Source organism: Erithacus rubecula (genome assembly GCF_903797595.1).
Source record: "Erithacus rubecula genome assembly, contig: SUPER_Z_unloc_1, whole genome shotgun sequence".
Classification (NCBI taxonomy): Eukaryota; Metazoa; Chordata; class Aves; order Passeriformes; family Muscicapidae; genus Erithacus; species Erithacus rubecula.
Window position 1 is genome coordinate 4,427,486 of NW_027635590.1, and position 20,149 is coordinate 4,447,634.

The 20,149-nt window shown below is 38.8% G+C and overlaps 1 protein-coding gene across 3 annotated transcripts in view; it reads right to left on the reverse strand.

Moving 5' to 3' along the window:
• The window catches only part of TEK (TEK receptor tyrosine kinase), a 46,575-nt gene that overhangs the window by 14,944 nt on the left and 11,482 nt on the right, over positions 1–20,149 (reverse strand). For 2 of the 3 annotated variants that reach the window (XM_079330897.1, XM_079330896.1), the window contains exons 2-11: positions 19,102–19,413; positions 13,870–13,980; positions 10,703–10,855; positions 9,651–9,782; positions 8,489–8,629; positions 8,149–8,277; positions 7,049–7,203; positions 6,642–6,783; positions 6,098–6,259; positions 5,167–5,301 (exon numbers count right to left, since the gene is read on the reverse strand). In XM_079330897.1, the coding sequence (XP_079187023.1) occupies positions 5,167–5,301; positions 6,098–6,259; positions 6,642–6,783; positions 7,049–7,203; positions 8,149–8,277; positions 8,489–8,629; positions 9,651–9,782; positions 10,703–10,855; positions 13,870–13,980; positions 19,102–19,413 (1,572 nt within the window). Of the gene's footprint in view, positions 1–4,105; positions 4,400–5,166; positions 5,302–6,097; positions 6,260–6,641; positions 6,784–7,048; positions 7,204–8,148; positions 8,278–8,488; positions 8,630–9,650; positions 9,783–10,702; positions 10,856–13,869; positions 13,981–19,101; positions 19,414–20,149 lie in introns of all 3 variants that reach the window. The other variant, XM_079330895.1, reaches the window with a different exon arrangement.

Below are 20,149 nucleotides of genomic sequence, written 5' to 3' on the forward strand. Positions count from 1 at the left end.
TGCATTCACCTCCTGGTCAAACTTTCTGAGAGAAAGAACTCTCCTGAAAGGCTGACCAAAGAGATGTTTGAGCACTTGCTCCAGAGCAATGCCAGCCTCCAAATATCTCTAGACAGGTACAGTGGACAAATATCAGTCCACGGCCCAGCTCATAAGTTGTTCAATGAGGAATTCCACCTCATTCCTCATAGAAGAGGAGCCAGAGACCACTCGAGGCTCTCACAGTGTTCACAGATGCATCAGGGGCCTCTCACAAGTTGGTGATGACTTGGAGAAACCCACAGACTCAGCATTGGGAAGCTGATGTCGAATTTGTGGAGGTTTGCCCCAAATAGCCAAGCTGGCTGCCAGGAGAAATCGCAGAAGGGAATCAAATGGCAGACTCCCTTGCAGCTGAGAAAGCAAGCCTCCCTGGCATCTTCCAACAGGCAAAACTGAGCCACCAGCAATACCACCAAAATGCTCCAGGTTGGTTAATCAGTTCCAGCTAACACGGAGTCAGGCTTGAGCTATTGTGGCCACCTGTCCCAGCTGCCAGCTCCAGGCCATGCCATCACTGGGTATGGGGGTTAATCCCCGGGGCCTTGGCAGCTGTGAAGTGTGGCAGACAGATATCACACACATTCCCAGTTTTGGTCACCTCAAATATGCACATGTAAGTATTGACACATATTCAGTCAGTTTATGCCTCTGCCCATGCAGGAGAAAGAGCTGTGCATGCCAAACAACACCTAGTGCAAGCCTTTTCAGTGTTAGGGATGTCTAGGGAAATCAAAACAGATAATGGCCCAGCGTACACATCCAAGGAGTTCCTGGAATTTTTTCAGCAGTGGGGAGCGGAACATAAAACTGGCATCCCCCACAGGTCAAGCTGTGATTGAGCGTGCCCACCAGATGCTCAAACAGGTCCTTGCTAGACAGAGCAGTTCCACTGTGTGGATGTCTCCACAGCAAAAGCTCTGTAAAACCCTGTTCACTATCAATTTCTTGAATTGTTCATTTGAAAATATGAGTCCTCCTGTGGTATGTCACTTTAACGGCAGTAAACAGTTCAAATTGTCTCAGCATCCACCAGTTTTGATTAAGGACTCAGAAACATGGTAAACCAAAGGTCCCTATGAGCTTGTTACCTGGGGACATGGTTATGTGTGCATATCTACTCCCTCAGGCCCCCAGTGGATTCCCCAGAAGTGGGTGAAACCTTTTGTTCCAAAAAATCCAGCTCCAGCAGAAGGAGATGAGAAGCAAGTAGCCATTGCTTCAAAAAGAAGATGCCACCGGAAAGAAGAGAAAAAATCTTCATAAAGAAGTACATTCTGGCAGATAAAGACTTTTAATGTGTTTTAAAATGTTTGTTTTTCCTTTTAGAGGAAACCTACCCTCCACTCAACCCTGTGAAGAACCCCTTCCAAGTTGTCTTCTCGTTAACACTGAACAGTCTAGCAGCGGCCTGGATCATCCCTCAACCACGTCAAAACGTTTGGGTGACCCTGGCACAGACACTCCAACAAGAAAACATATGTCTGTCCAATGCAGCAGCAAAGGATCCTATGTCCACCTGCCTGGTAGGGGTCCCATTGAAGGTTGGAGAATATTCAGCCAGCTTTGAAATACAGAAGCCAAATGAACTTGCCAAGTCACACACCATTCCATTTTACAAAAATCCTAGGCAGCAAGCTGTAATGAGTAAAAATCCCATAGAAGAGTTGCTGTCAAAGTTGCCCAAAGCAGCTCAGGAACCTCAAGAATTAGAGTTATTGGGTTCCTACCCAGCACAATACTACATTCATTTATATATCATCCCAAAATCTACTAACACTAACAAGTTCCATCTCATACGACAATTTCGTAGAGAATTCATGGCAAAAATTGGTGTAACATTCTAAACCACATTGCAATGGGCACTCCAACGTATTCAAGTCCCAAAAGTCTCCCAAAGGGATTGTTTTTAATCTGTGGAGACCGGGCATGGGCAGGGATTCCTTCTTGGCTTCTAGGAGGGCCATGTACCTTTGGGCAGTTGTCCCTGTTAGCACCCAACGAAACCTTCATTAGTGATTGGACCCACAAAAACAAATCGGCTGACAAAATACAAAAAACAAGTGCTGACAATTTGGATCCAAACTGTAATGGTTACATTTTCCATTGGGCCAAATAAAAAAAAAAATTGCTGTGTCCGTGTTTCTTCTGTGGGTCGCAGCAGCCAAAGCTCTAGGTGAATTAGGCCACCTACAGTGTTGTTGTTAAACAGGCAAATTTAACATCAACTGCCATCAGTTCTCTCCTAAAAGATGAGGAAATTACCAGGCAGGCCACACTCCAAAATTGTGCTGCTATAGATTTTCTTCTGCTACTGCATGGACATGAATGCCAAGAATTTGATGGACTTTGCTGCATGGATCTGACCTCAAAAGCTCCTAATGTCCACGCTGGCCTCTGAAACATGAACAGTTTGATAAGACAAGTGAAGCAAGAATCAAAAGATTGGTTCAATGAACTGTTCAAAGGCTGGGGGTTCTCAGGGTGGTGGACTTCAATAGTTAAAACAATTTTGTTATTCTTTATTATTCTTTTCCTTGTAATAATTGTGTTCAGGATTCTATGTCACTTAGTTTTTAAAGCTATTAATGGTATCATTCCTTCTACCTCGGTTTTTTTCATAGAAATGAAAAACATAAAACAATCTAATTCTCCCACCAATTACAAATGGTGGGCAAAATCATAATCCCAATCAAAATAAATTTAATATTTTTCCCCCACTTAATAAACAGAAAACGGGGAGATGTTGTAACCCAATACCAGAGGTATAAGGAATGCCTTAACCCTTCCCTCCTGTCCCTATCCTATTGACAAGAGCCAAATTTCCCTCCCTGACCTTTTCCTAGAGAAGACCGTTACCTGCGATCCTCCTTCTCTTTTGTCCTGGGACCACCATGAAATAAACTATGAACATTGAGAAAGGCAAGGAACCTCTTTTGAACCTTTGTTTATCTCATGCAGTGCCTAGCTCCTTCTTACAGATAGATAGGAAGGAGTTACAGCATATTGCAGAGTGGTATTCACTATACTGTCTTGGATGAAGATACACATCCTCTGAGTTCTCTCCAAGCTACACCATATTTGCTTTCAGATTAATGCAAAAAGGATTAATTTCCTTTTATACTGAATCATCATTCCCTTGTAATTCCCAGGTCTCATGCTTTCACCTGCTTCAGAGAGCAATTACCTGCCAGGCTGTTAGAAAGAAAAGAAATTGATACCAGCATTTCTAAAAATCTAATCAGATAAACCACCAGCAGTGCTGAGTGCTACACTTGTGGACGCAGCCATGAATACCAAGCTAACTAACTTCCCCTGGAAAACAGTACCTTTACGTGTTCTTAGTGCAGCTTGGTGTCAGAGCTCAGGAAAGCGGAGTGTCCCATGACAGCCATTGATACTTCCACTAATACATGTAGGATTTCCTTGAGGTCCTCCTTATATGACCTCTAAGGAGGAAGAAGCCCACCTTTCCAGTGTGTGGTAAGGGCAGTGTCATGCATCAGCCATCCAGATGGACAGCTGATTGGAGGTACTTCATTCACATAGAGGCTTTGTTGAGGTGTTGTGAAAGCACACTGCTCACACTCAGGGAATTCAAGGGTAGTCTTCAGTGTAGCACACTCGACTACACTTTGCTCACAGGGCTTTTATATTGCATTGTATCTTCTCTTCTTTAAGTGCTGACTATTTCTGTATTGTCATAGCCGAATTGGGAAACAAAAGAGCTTGGAGTAGTGGACTGTGATGGCTCATCATTCTGAGGAGGAAAAAATGCTACTTGTGTCAGAACTACGAGTTGCACTGAAATGAAGATGTGGATTCTCAAGCTTGTTTTTCTCCATTTAAAAAAACCCACATTAATAGTTCCTGACAATATCCAGCAGAAGAATTCCTTTGGATGCTGAGCTTTCCAAATAATAGCAATAACAACCACAAGCGATCATCAGGAACTAAGTGTTACCAAAATAAAGGATTACATTTAATGTAGTCATCAAGTGACAATTAGTCTCATCACTGGGGGTAACATGAAGAATTAAACAGAAGGATGTGAATCAGCACTTACTGTCACTGAAAGTCCATGCATACAGATAGTTGCTCCATTCTCCTTGGGACCTGGTGTTCACCCGTACCCTGCACATGTATTGCTGTCTAGGCTCAAGATCTTTAATGATCAAGGTGGACATATTTCCTGGCACTTGAGTAATAACACTGTTCTCGTCACCGTTGTCATTCACGCTCTTCCTTTCCACTTCAACACGAATATCATCCTCTGTCCTCAGTGTTAAAGGATGCCATGACAAATTCAGTGATGTCATACTTTTTGGAAAGAGAGTGATACCTTCTGGTGGAGGAAGACCTTGGAAAAGCCACAGTGAAACAGGGAACAACATTTCATGTCTGGTATCTAAGCTAAAACAGGGGTACAAGTTATTCCCAACCACTTGCCCCAGTTTGGGGTGACATAGGATAATTCTCTCAGCCATCCCACACAATGTGGCAGAAGTTACATCTAAAAGGTGTTGATAGTGCCACAGTATCTTATCAACAGATGGTGTGCCAATAAAATAGTATCTTCAAGGAGCTGGTGTTGCAGATGCACTTTTTAGATGTGAGAAGCCAACAGCTGTTGTCATGCTAGATAGGTCCTGGTGCAATCCTCATTTATTCTGTATGTCAGTATTTAGTTTGGGATCTATCCTAAAGGGACTAAAAAATTTCCCACTTGTTAAAATATCTTCATTTTTAAAGTAAATTGATCTAATACTAAGAGGAAGAATGGCAAAAAAGTGATTTTTATCTCCAACTCTGCTGCAAAACCAGCCAAAATATAAAAATTTTCCTTTCTCAGATCCCTCATCTCTAAATCAGGTAAAACAATAGCTTTGCCTTTTTCTGATTTTCTTCACCTCTGTTTTTTGGTTTGTTGAGTTTTTTTTTTAACCTTGCCTTTTTTTTTTTATTTTCAATATCCCTTTGCCTGAGATTCTTTTGAAGGAGTCTATAAAGTTTTCAAGTACAACCGTTTTTTCTCAAGTGAAAGTGTTATTGCAGAGATCAGGGAACAGACCACAGAGATAAACAGCAGAAATACCACATTTGTGAAAAGCCATGGTGGTGCCTTACCAAGTGCAGCCGTTGTGAAGCTGGCCTGTGGTCCAGGATGGCCTTCCCCACCTTCCCCTTGCCGACTCAGCTGAACACAGAACTGATATTCAGTTTTGGGTTCCAAATTGTCCAGTCTTTTAGTTGTGCCTTTTACTGACAACAAAAGTCAAAAGAAAGTTAAGCCATGGCCCGTGTTGAAATATGTTATGGGAGAAAATGTTTGGAAAATACAAGGTAGGATACTCAGGTTCCCTTTTTAGTTGTTGTTCTTGATTCAGTAGGATAAACTAACCAGAAGTATAAAAAAATATTTTTAAGTTGAGCTCCAGCCTAATCCAAAGGTGGCTTCATCCACCCTTCTTTCAGGACAAAACAATACTGGTTGCTTAGTCAGTGTTCTTTCTGTACACGGATCTTGGGTTATACTGATTTAGTAACAGTTGTAAAAGTTCCTGTAATGTTTCCTGTAGTATTTTAGGGTACACATAAAATTTGGAAGCTTATCTGGAGGTCATTGAACTCGTAAGTTCATTTCATTTTGCCCATACCATTACTGATAAATATTTTGGTAAGTAATTTGTCTCACTAGGGGCACAATGAACACAACACAAGATAGTAGATGCCCCATCATATCTCCATACTGCCCACTGCTTTTGAAAACCTTCTGTTTACACAGGAGTTTAAAACAACTGGGCCCAATACTGAGTACACTTAATCCTAAGGAAGGAGGGGAAAACATTTTGTTCCTGAAGTGAATATACAGTTCTGACTACTGTTGGTGTAACACATCCACATGAACACTATGTATAGTGATAGAGTCACACAGTCACAAAAGGTTTAACTTCTATGCATTGTAGAGTCTTTTGAGGCTTATTAAGAGCAGAAACACATGATGTTTCAGTTAGTAGGTGAAGTTTGTCTGAAAGGGAATTAAAGAACATCCTCTTACCTTCCACAGACATCCAGGACTGATAACGTTTGGCTGGCTTGTACAGAAGCTTTGTTGATACAACAGGTCCATCTCCATTGTGTAACTCAGCATTAATATCAATTATGAGAAAATTATGTCCTCTGTCTGTCAGCCTTGGGGCATATTGTGGCACAGGAGGAACTGAACAAGAATGCAAGTATTAAACTAACCTTTTAGGTTCCTATATCAGTAAGACTCTGGTTATTCCTAGATCTTTAGGAGAATGAAACATGCTCGTCAAAACTCTCACAAAACAGATGGGGCTTTATGCACTAAAGCTGATAGCTAAGATATTTAAAAAAAAACCCTTGGGTTTTCTTCTAAACTTTATCATTACACTTATTCTTTCAAGATACATAATTAGTATGTTACTTATAATGGGTTTCTTTTCATATTCCAACTTTAAATATTTATTCAGGTATTTTCTGGCAGTGAAGAGAACAGAAAGCTCAGCCATACTAGAGTATAAAGCTGTGCTTAAAACTAGAGAGACAAAGACACTTGAAGAAATTAATGCTTTTACCTTTGACTGTAACTTGAAATGGTTTCTCTGCCATTCCTGCTACTGTCTGCACACTGCAAACCCAAGTTCCTGTATCACCGGGCAGGATTCGATTAATTCTAAACATGGCTTCAGAACGGTTACTGGTAGAAATTTCATCAGGCTGAAATTACAAAATATGTACAGGACCTGAAAAATTTGGGCATTTTGGAGTATTTCAATGATATCTTCAGTTTAGTGATATCTACAAAAAGCATCTATAATGGTCTACTCCATATTTTCATATGTGCTGAAAAGCTAATGTTATATAAGTTAATACCCCAGAATACCAAAATTACCTATTATGCATAAAAACAATAGTATGTATTAACTACAGATAAAATCATTAGAAAAAATATTAGAAATAGCACAAAGCATCAGGAGCCTACCCTTAAGACAGTTCCATCTTGCTTCAAGAGTTTGAATTCTTCAGATTTAGGAAGTGGCATCCCTGTTGCTATACAAAATGGCTTGAACTCGACGCCAGAATTGAGTTCCACAGGATCTTGCAAATTTACTATCTGAAGCGAAAGATCTGCTGAACCTACAGAAGATATATTATTGTTATGTCACCCTTCCAACAGACATTTGAAAAAACAGGTTTAGGTGTGCAGGTAGTGTAGGTGTCTGGTTCTGCCTGCCCTCATGTGGGCATATGGAAGAACCACGTTCCGCAAGGTCAACATTTTGACATAATTTTATATATAATGTGAGAAGGAACGAGCCCTGTGTTCACTCTTCTTTCTTTTTCTGATCCCTCTCCTCTCTTTCTTGTTGACATTTTAAGCACAAAGTCTTACCATGGCAAAATCATGCACACATTTTGTTCTGAATGTACAGTACCTACTTGCTGTCTATTTTGTATTCTGTTTGTAACACCAGAGAGATCACAATGGTATAATTTGGCTGGTTGGATCACAGTCTTATTTCTCTATTTGTTTTTGTTCTTGAAAAGTTTCACAAATCAGCAGTGGATTTCTTACTTTATTATCCAGATAAAATAATAAATGCTGAGTGCATCTTATAGAATACCTTGCCTGAATCCAGTGAGACAAGGTAAGTTCAGCTTTGTAAACTTAACTTTCTCCCAGAGAGACAGAGCAGTTTTAAATTCTGGTGTTACTGTCTCACTTTCAGGTCATGAAGCTTCTGGTATAGGAATGCATGCTGCCAACTAAGAGGTAGGTTATGGCAAAAGACATTGAGTTTATACAAAAAGCTTGATGTCCAGCTTCTGTCAGGGATGGATGTTAAGATCACTCAAGTCCTATGGTGTAAAGCTTGAAAATCTAGTAATATCATCCTGATAAATGCAATGTATAGGTCAGAGGCTTAAAAAGACTGTATTGCAATGAGGCTGTACAGAAGTGTCTGCACCCCTGGAAAGTAGGGCATGGACCAAGAACACCAGCCTGGAGTGGTAGTGCTGTACCAGCATTAAGATCTGTTTTAGTTACACTGAGAACAACCATTTGCTACCTTACTTTACCTTTTTTTTCACATTGCAGACCATGCCATCCGAAGGAGCAGATGCAGCCCTTAAATCTGTCACATGTTCCTCGATTGTGGCAATTACATTTGAGTTTGCAATCTGACCCATAAAACCCAGGTTTGCATTCTGCAAGTACATATGTTACAGTTAGTGCAAAAATACTAGAAAATGTCTTCCATTATTTCTCAGTCTCATTAGAGAAAAAAAACTTTTTACATGACTGTAAAATATATAATCTGTTACCCTCCTCTGTTGTTCCCCTTCTGTATTTCCTGTGTACAGAACATGAGGGATCCCCATTTTTTTGTTTTGTTTTGTTTTGTTTTTTTAGCTATACCTTTATCACATTCCAGTCCCATCCATCCTGTGGCACAAGAACAACCATATGGATCTGGTAGGCAGAACATAAAGTTTCTGCAGCCATAATTTTCTTTACAGGTCTCTTCACATGTTTTACCAAAAGTGTTGGCTCCGCAAGCTGTTGAAGGGAGAGAGATAAAGAATAACCCATAGGCATTGTCCGTGAAAGAGCTAATGCTTCTAATGATACTGCATTAGACAAGAGAAAAGATGAATTTAAATTGAAAATAGCACTTTGATCATTGAAATACTAGATATATTAACAACCACAGCAACTTAAGCCACAGTTCTAATTGTCTAATTGTCTAATCACAGCTTGACTGTTCTAGTAGTCAGGTTCAGGCAGCAGAAACAAACAATTTTCTCACTGTGAGGATCTGTCAGCCAAGCATCCTTGCTTTAGATCTGTGGGGACGTAGATTCAGCAATTAATTGGGTTTATAAGCCTTTCTAATGCAAAATGGACAAGGAGTGCCATGAAACCCAAATATTCTTAGCGGTGAATTCATGCAAAACTGCTAATGTCAAGGTTTCACTTCTGTGATAAAAACAGTGCTATGCTGGAGTGGTTCAGGTGTCACCTATTCCAACAGCATAGCAAAGACAAAGCACCCTGTGAGCACCTTACTGGCTTCTTCAGAAGCAGTCAGGGAATCTCTAGCATATTTCTTAGTGCCAGTGTATCCTTAAGATGTCCTGTACCACTATACATCTAAGTTAGTCAACAGCACTGAGCATACCCATTTCAAGGGAATCATAGGACAGCCCAGATTGGAAGTGACCTCAAAAGACCATCTGGTCCAGCCTTTTGAGAGAAAAGGAGCCTAGAAGATACTAGTTGGCATAGTGTCTAAGTGCATATTGATCAAGAAGTGTTGGAAACATTCATCTTCCCTAGCAACATAATCTCTACTAGGAGAAGAGAGAAAGAGAGAAATTACATCACAGCTGCAAGAATAGCCAGAACAGAATCCAGGGTTCATCTCACCCAACTCTGTCCAACTCTAGCACCAGCTGAAAATGCTGTAGCTGTCAAGAGTAGTACCAGGCACTCCATATGATGCGTCCCCCAATAATATGCCAGTTTCTGTTACTGAGAACAAATTATTTAGCAATCACTGAAAATATTATTTACTTACCTTTCTCACAGGTTTTTCCCATAAAACCTGGAGGACAGATGCATTCCCCAGTATCTTCATGACAAATGCCATTGTTTGTGCAGGAAGGGCAGTGGAAGCTACAGGAAGGGCCCCATTTCTCAGCTTCACATCCTTTTATGGAAAAATATAATGACATATTTGTTGTCTTCTTATTCAGTAACCCGTTAAGTTGTAATATTCTTTTTAGAGCAAACAGTAAAATACATAAAAGTACAATCTATATGGACTCCCACACTACAGCCAACTGGATCACTGTAGTTAGTAAGGTAGCAGTAGCTTCAAAATCCAAATTTGGGGCATTACATTTATTCATTCACAACTCCTGGAATTATTGTGTGGATATTCATAAACCAAATGTGTGTTATCATAATAAATATTTTCTCTACAGTCTGAGATATTTGAATAGCTATCTATTTTTGACATAAATTTTATATTTCTGTCCAAGTTAACAGAATATAGTTTTCTTTCTATCTGATACACAGCAGCATAAGCAGCAAAGTATGTAAAATGCTTAATGGAAAATACACCAGTTCTTTCTGTCATCCAGTAGGAAGTGAACCTTGAGAGCTAACTAAATCTAAGGTAGTTTGTGAAGTTATAATAATGTATGCTAAAGATGATGAACCTCAGGATAAATGAGGTTTGGATATATTTGGATATATATCACAGGAACAGGGAGACCCAGTTAAGAATTACCTTCTTCATTAATTCTTAGTGCTTGAAAAGCTGACATGCTGACAAAAGAGCTAGCTGTCCTGGAAATAGCTAAGATGAGCTGAACTTAAATCTGATGGGGTGTTTTTTTCTCTCTCAGCTGTTGACATCAGCTTGGACCAAAGAGCCTTGGGTAAAATTTTTTTCTGACATAATCTGAAGGGAGCATATGGCAAGAAAGATTTTGGCCCTTATTTAGGCACAGTATATTTAATTTCAGATTAATTTTGACTTTTAAATTTGGGCACAGTATATTTAATTTCAGATTAATTTTGACTTTTAACTGTTAATCATCACCACACATTAATGGAACTTACGTCTTACAATAAGCCTCGTGTAAGCAGAAGTAAAAAGGTTTCCTCCTATATATCTGGCAGAGTAAATCCCAGCATCCTGTGGTTGAACTTGAGGATAGGAGACTTCCAGTTCTCCCGGTACTTCGTGCCTAGGCACAGAGTGGATGAAGGAGCCTGAGGAAGGAGCACACAGATACCACAGACAGGTATCATTGACCCTCTAAATGGAGAAATGAATTTGTATTCCTCCTGAAAGACAGCTGGGGCAAGGTAAGCAGCAGAACCAACAAATTAATTATGAATTTTCTGACAATGCTAGCTATACTAGTTGTCTGTAATTGAAGAGGTGCAAGTAAAAAAAAAGCTCAATCTTGAGGAGATTAGTAGATAAACAGGACAAACAACTTCACAGTCTGCTAAGAGCTTAGTGGTTAAAAGTGTCCATTTTATTTCTTGGTCTTTTCTGAATTAAGGGATAATAGTCCATAAGGATTCTTGGGTGACTGGAGTTGAAGAGCAAATGCCAACTTGGTCCAATTTAGTCTGACTAGCATGAAAATTTAATTAGAGCACTAAAGCAGGATGAACTCAGCTTTATCTTTTCTTCCCAGATTTAACACATTTTCTGTCTCTTCTAGGTTTTTTCACCAAAGAGCTTATTTATTTTATTCTAAGTTTGCATGCTTGGTCATACATGTTGCTAAATAAGGCAATAGTATTTAGTCTTCTTCCATCCCTTTGAATCACCAAGTAACAACATTTGAACATTGGTAGCTGTCAAAGAGAAGCTGCATCCATTAAATTTCAGGACCCCCAGCAGTCTTTCCACTCCAGTCTACCAGAGCAAGGCTGCTGCAGTAGGTTAATGCCAGGTCCTGCTAGTTCTCACTAAAAGATTTGTGCACACGCTCATCCACACTGTACAAACAAAGTCATCCACCAATATACCCTCACAGCACAACTGTGATTTTATGACTACTGCATGTCCACAAAGTAGCTTGCGTTGGAAGATAAAGATCCTCCAGTTTTGAACCCCCTCCCATGGGCAGGGACACCTTGCACTAGATCAGGTTGCTCAGGACCCTATCTAACCTGGCCTTGAACACTTCCAGGGATGGAGTAACCAGCACTTCTATGGACAGCCTATTCCAGCAATTTACTACAGGCACATACAAGAATTTTATTCTTGTATTTGATCTAAACACACCGTTTTTCAGATTAAAGCCATTCCCCATTGTCCTGTCACTGTCAGAAGTCCCTCTCTAGGTTTCCTTCAGCTCCCATCAGGTCCTGAAAGGCTGCTATAGAGGTCTCCCTCTGGGCTTCTTTTCTCCTAGCTGCAAATCTCAACTTGCTCACATTAACAATGCAGACAGCTTGATCCTGTTCTGATTCACAAGCACAAATGGCTGAATGACCATTTTGAAAGGTATCCTCATGAATCAAATTGTCCTCACCTTCCACATCCCCTTACAGTCACACTAAAAATGCAAACACTTTTTCCCCTTTTTCCTACTTTTCTTAAATTATTTAGAAGGTAAACAGTACCAGGCAGGACCTCTGCTGTCTGTGACCATGCATACTATCAATTTGGCTGTTGCCAAGTTTCAGGCAGCCCAGAAACGTAAACTTTGCTGAGGATCATAACCAAAACAGCAGAAAGACTGTGGGCCACTTTAGTCCATGACAGAACATGACAACCATTCTCCTTGAAAATTAGAAGAACAAATAATGAAAGGGATTTGCTCTGAAACTGTAGGGTGTTTTGAATGTATCTTCTGAGTTACAAGGTGCATAACAAACTTGACAGCAAAGCATTAAGAAAGTTTTATGATTACAGTCTACTAAGCAAGGCTCAACTCTTATGGCGTGTTTTCCAAGATGTTATGTCAATGACTGAAAGTAATCCTGTTTAGCAGAACCATTTCATTGTCTAGACAGCCATTGTGAGATTCTGTAATGGGGAAGTAATACTTGAAAAAACTGAAGTGAAAGACTGCAACAGCTAATCACAGGAGAAGCCTTTACTCCTCTTTTCCAGCTGCTGAATTAGAACTTCTCAAAAATGTTGTTTCCACATCAATCTCAGCTGAAAAACTTGACCTACTGGCCACAGGGGATCTTAGATTTTTTTGCTGAATTTCCAGATGGAATCGCAGCTAAGGGAGTACCATGATTTAGGCAGTCCTGCTCCAACATCTCATCTGGTTCTTTTCTGAGAAACTGGTAACAGGAGATCACAAAATTTTTCTAAGGACCTTGAAATGACAAGTGACAGCAAACCTGTGTTCTGTGCCCTGACATAGCTGAATCTCTGAAGAAAAAAGAAACAGGTATTTGAAGTCTACTTTAGCTATTGCCTCCTTAAAAGACATCTTTCATCTATTTAACTCTTCCAGCCTGTTGAAGTGTTCCAGGTAATCAGTAACTGGGTTTGAGGCTGCCTCACTACATGAGTTGTTTGGCAATATGTTTTTGACACTTCCTTACCTCATCCTGCCCTATTTTACTCCCTTTTTCCTGGTGGTTCACTGTAAGCTAGACTATCAAAGATGGAGCAGAAAATTACATGTGATTCCCACAATTGTGATTTGTTGTGTTTAACATTCTGATTGTGAAAGCACTGTGAGTTTCAGTTACCTCTATTTTTTGTACATTTCTATAGGAGGTAAATAGCAACCTGCACATATTTCCAAATATTTCCAAGCAGGAGCAACATACAGCTGAATAGCGATTTCATGTGATTTGGGGCCATGCTAGAGAGAAGAGCTGGCATTACAAAATTTACAACCTGACTAATTCTTGTAGATGAATGAAATAAAGATTAGATTTTGTTAACAATTTTTCTTTCTAATAGCAGAGTACTGGGCATTGTAGAAAGTAAATGGCCTCAAAAAGCCTTTTGGAGAATGAAAAGTATGACTTGAAAAGCTGTAGAAATGCCATGAAATATACACTAACTGGGCCTTCACAGTGGCCCAGAAAGAAAAACAAACAACCAACCAGACTAATATATGAAGAGATGTAGAAGGAAATCAAAAAGCAAAGAAAAAAACAAAGTGAAGATATAAGATATTGGAATGATGTCTGCTAGAGCATGGGCAACAGCAGCAATAACTTTAAAATAATTACTTGGCACTCAGCTAAAACAATGATAGCAGGAAGAGAAATGAAAAGAAAGACAATACCATTCTTGTAGATCACTGCATCTTCCTCTTTAGATGCCATTCTGATGAAGGAGATGTTCACATGCTCTCCCTTATTTGCTGTAACAGTTAATGCCATTGGGTGGAACGAAGCTGAAAACAGACATATATGATAAATTGCAGTTACAGTCTCTATCTGGTCTCTGGCCTGATAGTTGGGAATGGTTTACAGCATAAGACTCACTCAGAATTTGACATCTCAATTTCTTTCGAGCATAAAGTGGTTCTTTACCATCAGCAGCCTCAACCTACATTTTGGCAAAGACAGAGAACTTGCCTATACCCTGAGACAACAGTTTGCCACTAGAACCTGAGGCATGAAAATAATAGTTGGCTTTGGCTGAGTAACTGGAAACGGTTTCTGACTAGGCGCTTCAACTGACTGTAAAACACTTTTCCAAGTTTCCTTATCCCTTAAGACATTTTTATAGCAGACTGGGAAAAGTACTGGAAATTTTATGGTAGGGAACAAGCTGTCACTGGCAAACAAATACCTAGGGTGATTTCAGTTCTCTTTTACTTAAGCTTTATAATGCCCACAATCATGCAGGGCTGGGAGGAGTTGAGGTAGGATGGAGTATGTCCGTGTTTGTGTTAGTTCACCAAAATCTGGGAATACAGGGTGTTGGATTGCAATAAGAACCAAAGGCAAAAAATCATATTCACAGGCTCTGGTACTTTTACCAAAACATTCTCACCTGGAAATATGGCTTAGTGAAAATAAAAATTCTATGTGAGGGACTGGCATAGGTCAGCCAGTTTTCCAGCAGGGAAACTGAAATTCATTTTCCTGCTTAAATAGAAAAATACTTCTATACATTTGTTTGTAGATCTCGATTTAAACAATGAAGAAAGCAGTAGATAGAAGGATTTTCTCAACATTTTTGCCTATTCCTTATCAGTATTAGTGGAAAATGTCATCAGAGGATAATTAGGGAAGGGACCAAAAAACCTCAAGAAATAGCTCTTTCTGAAACCAACAAAATGGTAATTTTAATTACCACATTTGTCTGAAGCAAGTTAGAAGTTAAGGATGCTTCCTTTCATTTACTTTGAAAATTCAAACAGTCAGTTGTGTTTTTAGGACAAATTCAGGTTCTCAGGTCATTTTTAGCTCTGAGGGTTTATGCCATACTGTCGTTTACATGTTATATGGGAAAAAAAACTCCTCTAAAATTAGCCTAAAATTTGACTTCTTAACTCTTCAGCTCCTTACCTGACTGAGAATTTGATAACTCTGTACTTTCCCTTTTAGACCACTCAGGAAAGTGACATATTGATTTAAACCAATCCCTTTCTTCCTTCTAGATTTTAAGTTTTTTAGCCTTAAGTGTTTCTCCTAGGCAAGTTCCTCCACACGAGTCCATCCATCCTTGTTTTTTTCTGCTGCTGCCACCTGCTTCCCCAGCAAGGTGAGTGGGACTTTTCTGAAATAAGACCCACCTGAATTTCAGCTGAAAGGAATCCTTGAAGAGCCATTCATGCTCCTAGACAGCTCTGCAGTTGCAGAGGTTCTATTTCTATTAGTTACATTTAATTCACAGCAAATTTTTTTAATGAACATATGTATGAATTAATAGGAATTGTTAGACAATTTATTAATTAAAAACTGCCTTTTATCTAGAATCATGCCTCCTTTCTTGGTTCATTTTTACAAAACTGGAGACAAAATATCCTTTGGTTCATGCCAACAGTTGGAGAAAAAAAAATTGGAGCTTATGGCTGGCTAAAATTTGGTGTGAAAGAAATACACAGAGATAGGATCAGAAAACAGAAAAAATTATGAAGTAACTTTCTGTCATGTTTTATGTGTAACAGAGCTGTGAAAAATGAGCAGACAGATGCTACATCAAAGTTTGTATGAGGCTGATATTCTGTCAGTGGTGATATTCCACAACATTATTTTGCAAAATCTGAAGCAGTAAAAAAGAATAATATTCTTACCATTAAAGAAAGAAATTTTTGATATTTTCCTTACAAAACAGAATTATAAGCTAAAAATCAAACTATTTGTATTACATGATGTAAAAATAAATAAAATCTGGGCAAGAATGAAGACATTTTTATCAATCCAAGCCAACTTCTCTCCTATGATATTATTTCCTTGAAAATTTTTACATTTTTGATGTTTTGTTTATGGTTGTTTATAGTAGTAGATAACTATTGAATTATTTATATATAATTATTTACAAAATGGAATTTCCTTCCTCTGTACAGTTCTAGTGGTTATACTCTGAGACTCTGTCACATGTTTTCATTCTTTTGTAAGTTATATCCAATTGATTTCAGCAGGAGTCTTCCTGCTTCACATTAAGTACATGCATTTGTCATTTTACCTAAACACTGATATCTACACTTAGTCTTAGAGAAACAGAGAATTCTAATATAGAATAACGAAATAAGATTTCATTAGAGATGAGCAACAAAAACTGAAAATAATTCGAACTTTCTACCAGCTCCCAAGTTAGAAGTTATTTATTAGTAACAAACACATAGTAAAAAATCATTATCTATTTAACAAAAAAAAATTCAACAGCTTTTGCAAAAAATTCATTGTTAGCTACAAATGATTCAAAGGGGCTTCGTTGCAGTGCTTTTTGGACCAAATTTAGTGAGACAATACTAATTGTTTTAAGAAAATATTACAGTTTTGTATTCTCATCTATTTTTCTATGCATGTTAAGCTAAACCACAAGACTTTTCTACAGGGTATTGTTGCAGTGGAAAGGAATCCACACTCCCTGTTGGGTTCAGTTCCAACATATTTTTAGACTGTGACTTGTATTACATGATTCCACATCTCGAGTGTGCCAATTCCTTATAGAGACAACGAATTGAGCTGCAGGACAAGTGCCATAATGATCTACTGCATTTCCACTATTGTCTCATTTGACAGCTCTGTGGTTGAGTTTCTGTGGGGAAAACTCAATTACATATATGAAAATAAACATTTATTGTGTGGAGAAGTTGAATAAACTGTATTTAAGTGGAAGACAAACATTCTGTGATGCTTTATTCTAGAGATGTGTACTTACACAGTATAAGCACCACTCCCCATAAGAAGATAAAGCATAAACCCTTCTCTTTCACAGCATGTATGAATATTACATGTGTAACTATAATGTTCCAATATAAAGAATTCAGAATGGATTTGTTTCTTTCCGAACAGCAGATGTAAAATATACCAGGAAAACGAACCTGTTATCTTTCCAACCTACACAGCAAAATTCTTCATTGTATGTTCATATTTGATAATAGGTATATAATCAGGCAGATGACAGTTCCCATCAAGTCTGTAGGGCTACCCAAATGATTAATACTTTGTGAATGTTTCACCAGGTACTTGCCAGAAGGATGCAAAAAAGTGTCTGGGTTTCCAGAAGTGCTGCTTCTTCCCTTGGCCTTGGTGTCCCTAATGGGAAACTGCATATTTCAACTCAATTTTTGCTGTTGAAAAACATATTCTGCCTTTAAAAATTATGAAGACAACAACTCTGAAGTGGGAAAAGGTCTGTTTTCCAGATACATATGCTTTGCCAAACCTCACTTTCTTTAACCTCTTTCTCCTCTTTCTGTACATGTTAATAACTATGAGAATTTCTGAGGCACCTCTTTCTCACCTAATTTCTTAAATCTGATTAAATTATATGATGAGGATTTGCTAGTTTAAATTTTGTTAGTGGAAACCTTTGCAGACAAAATCTGAGAAAGGGATTTTAGCCCAGAAATTTATCCAAGAAGCCTACCAACTGCTGGTGTGAATGCTATTTCTGTTTAGAACAACATTTAAAGAAGCCATCTAAGTTTGTTTATTAAAAATTCTCTGCCCCTAGGCTCACAGATACAAAGAGGAAAGAACTGATAATTCAGAAGACATTTTTCCACCCATGCATGTTGCTTTACAACAGAACAGCTAGAAAAGTGCTCAGCTTTCTGGCAGAGTGCCATGGGCAGGGTCACATTGACATTCCATGGACTATTATCTTATCTCCTCCTAACTGCTAACTCCTTTGAAACAAAGGTGTTGTCAGTGGACATCTACAGAGCTTTCTTGGTGACCAATCCAACTCTTCAAAGATCACATTTGGTCAGGGAAAACATAAACCAAATGAAAATGTACTTGTCCTACTCAGCTTGCTTCCAACCTACCCATGTTCAAAGAAATAATAGACACTAGCTGCAACTCTTACAAATATTTCCTTTTATAAATTTCTTATGTAATTTCAGGAGACACCACCAACAAAAATTGCTCTTACTAAAATCTTATAAAGAAAGAACAAAATTGTCAAGTCTCCTTACAGACCGGTTGCCATGGCATAAAACATTAGCAGCACAGTAAAACTATTAAAAATCATCTTCGGTCTTGAAAATGTGATTTGCTGCAGAAAATTACTCAATATTTCTTGAGCCTTTCTGTAGTTGATGCTGATCTCTGCTTTGGAAATTGTTCCAGAAGTCTAACGATGTCCAGAAACAACAGAAATTTTGAACATACGGAAATGCAATTTAATGGATCATAGAAATTTCACCTTCTTGTCCCACTATATCCCTGCCACTTCTGCTTTTACTACTGTGCATAGACTAAAACTAAAATCAAATTAATAATGTAATCTGTATGGGTTTTTGTGAATAACCTTCTCAGATTTTGGAAAATTTATCTGGATTTCCTTTCCAGTGCTGATAGGAATCATTTTTTAATTTTTTTTTTTTCACACCATTATGAATCCAGTGTTGCTGATCTGTAGTTTTACTAAACCTTAGGTGAGGCAATTGTTTTCTAGGCTCAGTTGCCTTAAGAAAAATAGAATTGTGATGTTTAGCTATCTACATTTCAGACTCATCAATTTTTTAAAATGGAAACCTGTTTGAAATCACATGTCTGGAACCCAGAGCAGGAGTTGCCATGTTTATTATTCCATGGGGTCAGTAAGGCCACCGTAGTTGCTGACTAACTGCATCTGTAGCCAGATGCAGGCAGAATACTTACAGATGTCTGACTAACTTCCACAAGGAAATGACTAGCACCTAGTACCAACCAGTTTCTCTGCACTGAATGAAATAAAAACCCCGACCTTGAACTAAGTCTATTTTTATTGACTCAGGACTGCCTTGCCTGGTCTGGGGCCATGTTTGTGCTCACTTGTGTCAACCAGGGATAGCTGCCAGTCTGCAAGCAGTTCCTTGGCAAGTTCAGATCTGACCACTATACTGTACCTCCCAGTGGCATCTTCATGGTGTGTATCCTTGTCACCTCATCCTTGAGTTTCGCTTCACAGTAATATGCTCCAATAGTTTCACTGGCCTGTTCCCTCTTCCACACCACTGTTTTGGCTGCTGCTCTCTTGGAATCTTCATTAACTTCCAGTGGTTCTCGGTGCTGGCTTGCCACATCCTCCTGGTCCCGGCCTATTGTGATAGACTCACGGGAACGCCATTTGGAAGTGACACAGATAAGTGATGTCTCAGAGTTGCCCACCAGAGGGAAGGAATTGATCAGTATAAGGTCCAGCGCCGCTTCTACTTTACCTAAAATTAAAAAAAAAAAAAGCTTCAGATGAAAAAAAATTTACTGCAAAATTTGATGTGGGCAATCAATCACCATGTAAGCCGTGTCACCCAGTGCTCAGAGTTTCTCTGGCTGTTGTTGCCCACAGCTTTTGTGCAAAACTGGATAAAAACAGATTAGGTATTCTGCTACAATGACTTGAGGATTTATTTTTTATGACACAAACAGATGGAATTTGCTCTTCTCAGAAAAGGCAGTAAGACTTGAAAACATGTTGAATTTCCTTCAAGAGCTGTTGTAGATGCCCAAGGAAAACCATAGGTAGACAAAGCAGATAGATCAGTGTATAGACATGCACACAAATGCCTCAGGTATGGTGCTTTTCTGGTAACAGAATTGGTGGGTGGTAAGGTTGTCAGTTTAATAGTGTTTCCTCAATCTCCTTTACATGGATTTAGTGTGTATGAGCTAATGTAAAGAGATTAAGACTTCCAGTTATATTGAACATTTGGGGTATTTTTTTGCAGCTGTTTTATGAATTTGGACTAATGATTTCATAAGCAATCACATTAAATATTTGAAGCCCTTACTGACACTGGCAAGACCCATGCTTCATAGCAACTTATGCAAAAACAAAGAGCAAGTTGGCAACACTCGTTAAGTGAGGTCAGGTTGATATCACTCAAAATTGCATCTTTTGATCAGTAGGAGCGCCAGAAACACATAGAGATTAAAGTTTCTTTGAAAATGAGAGAT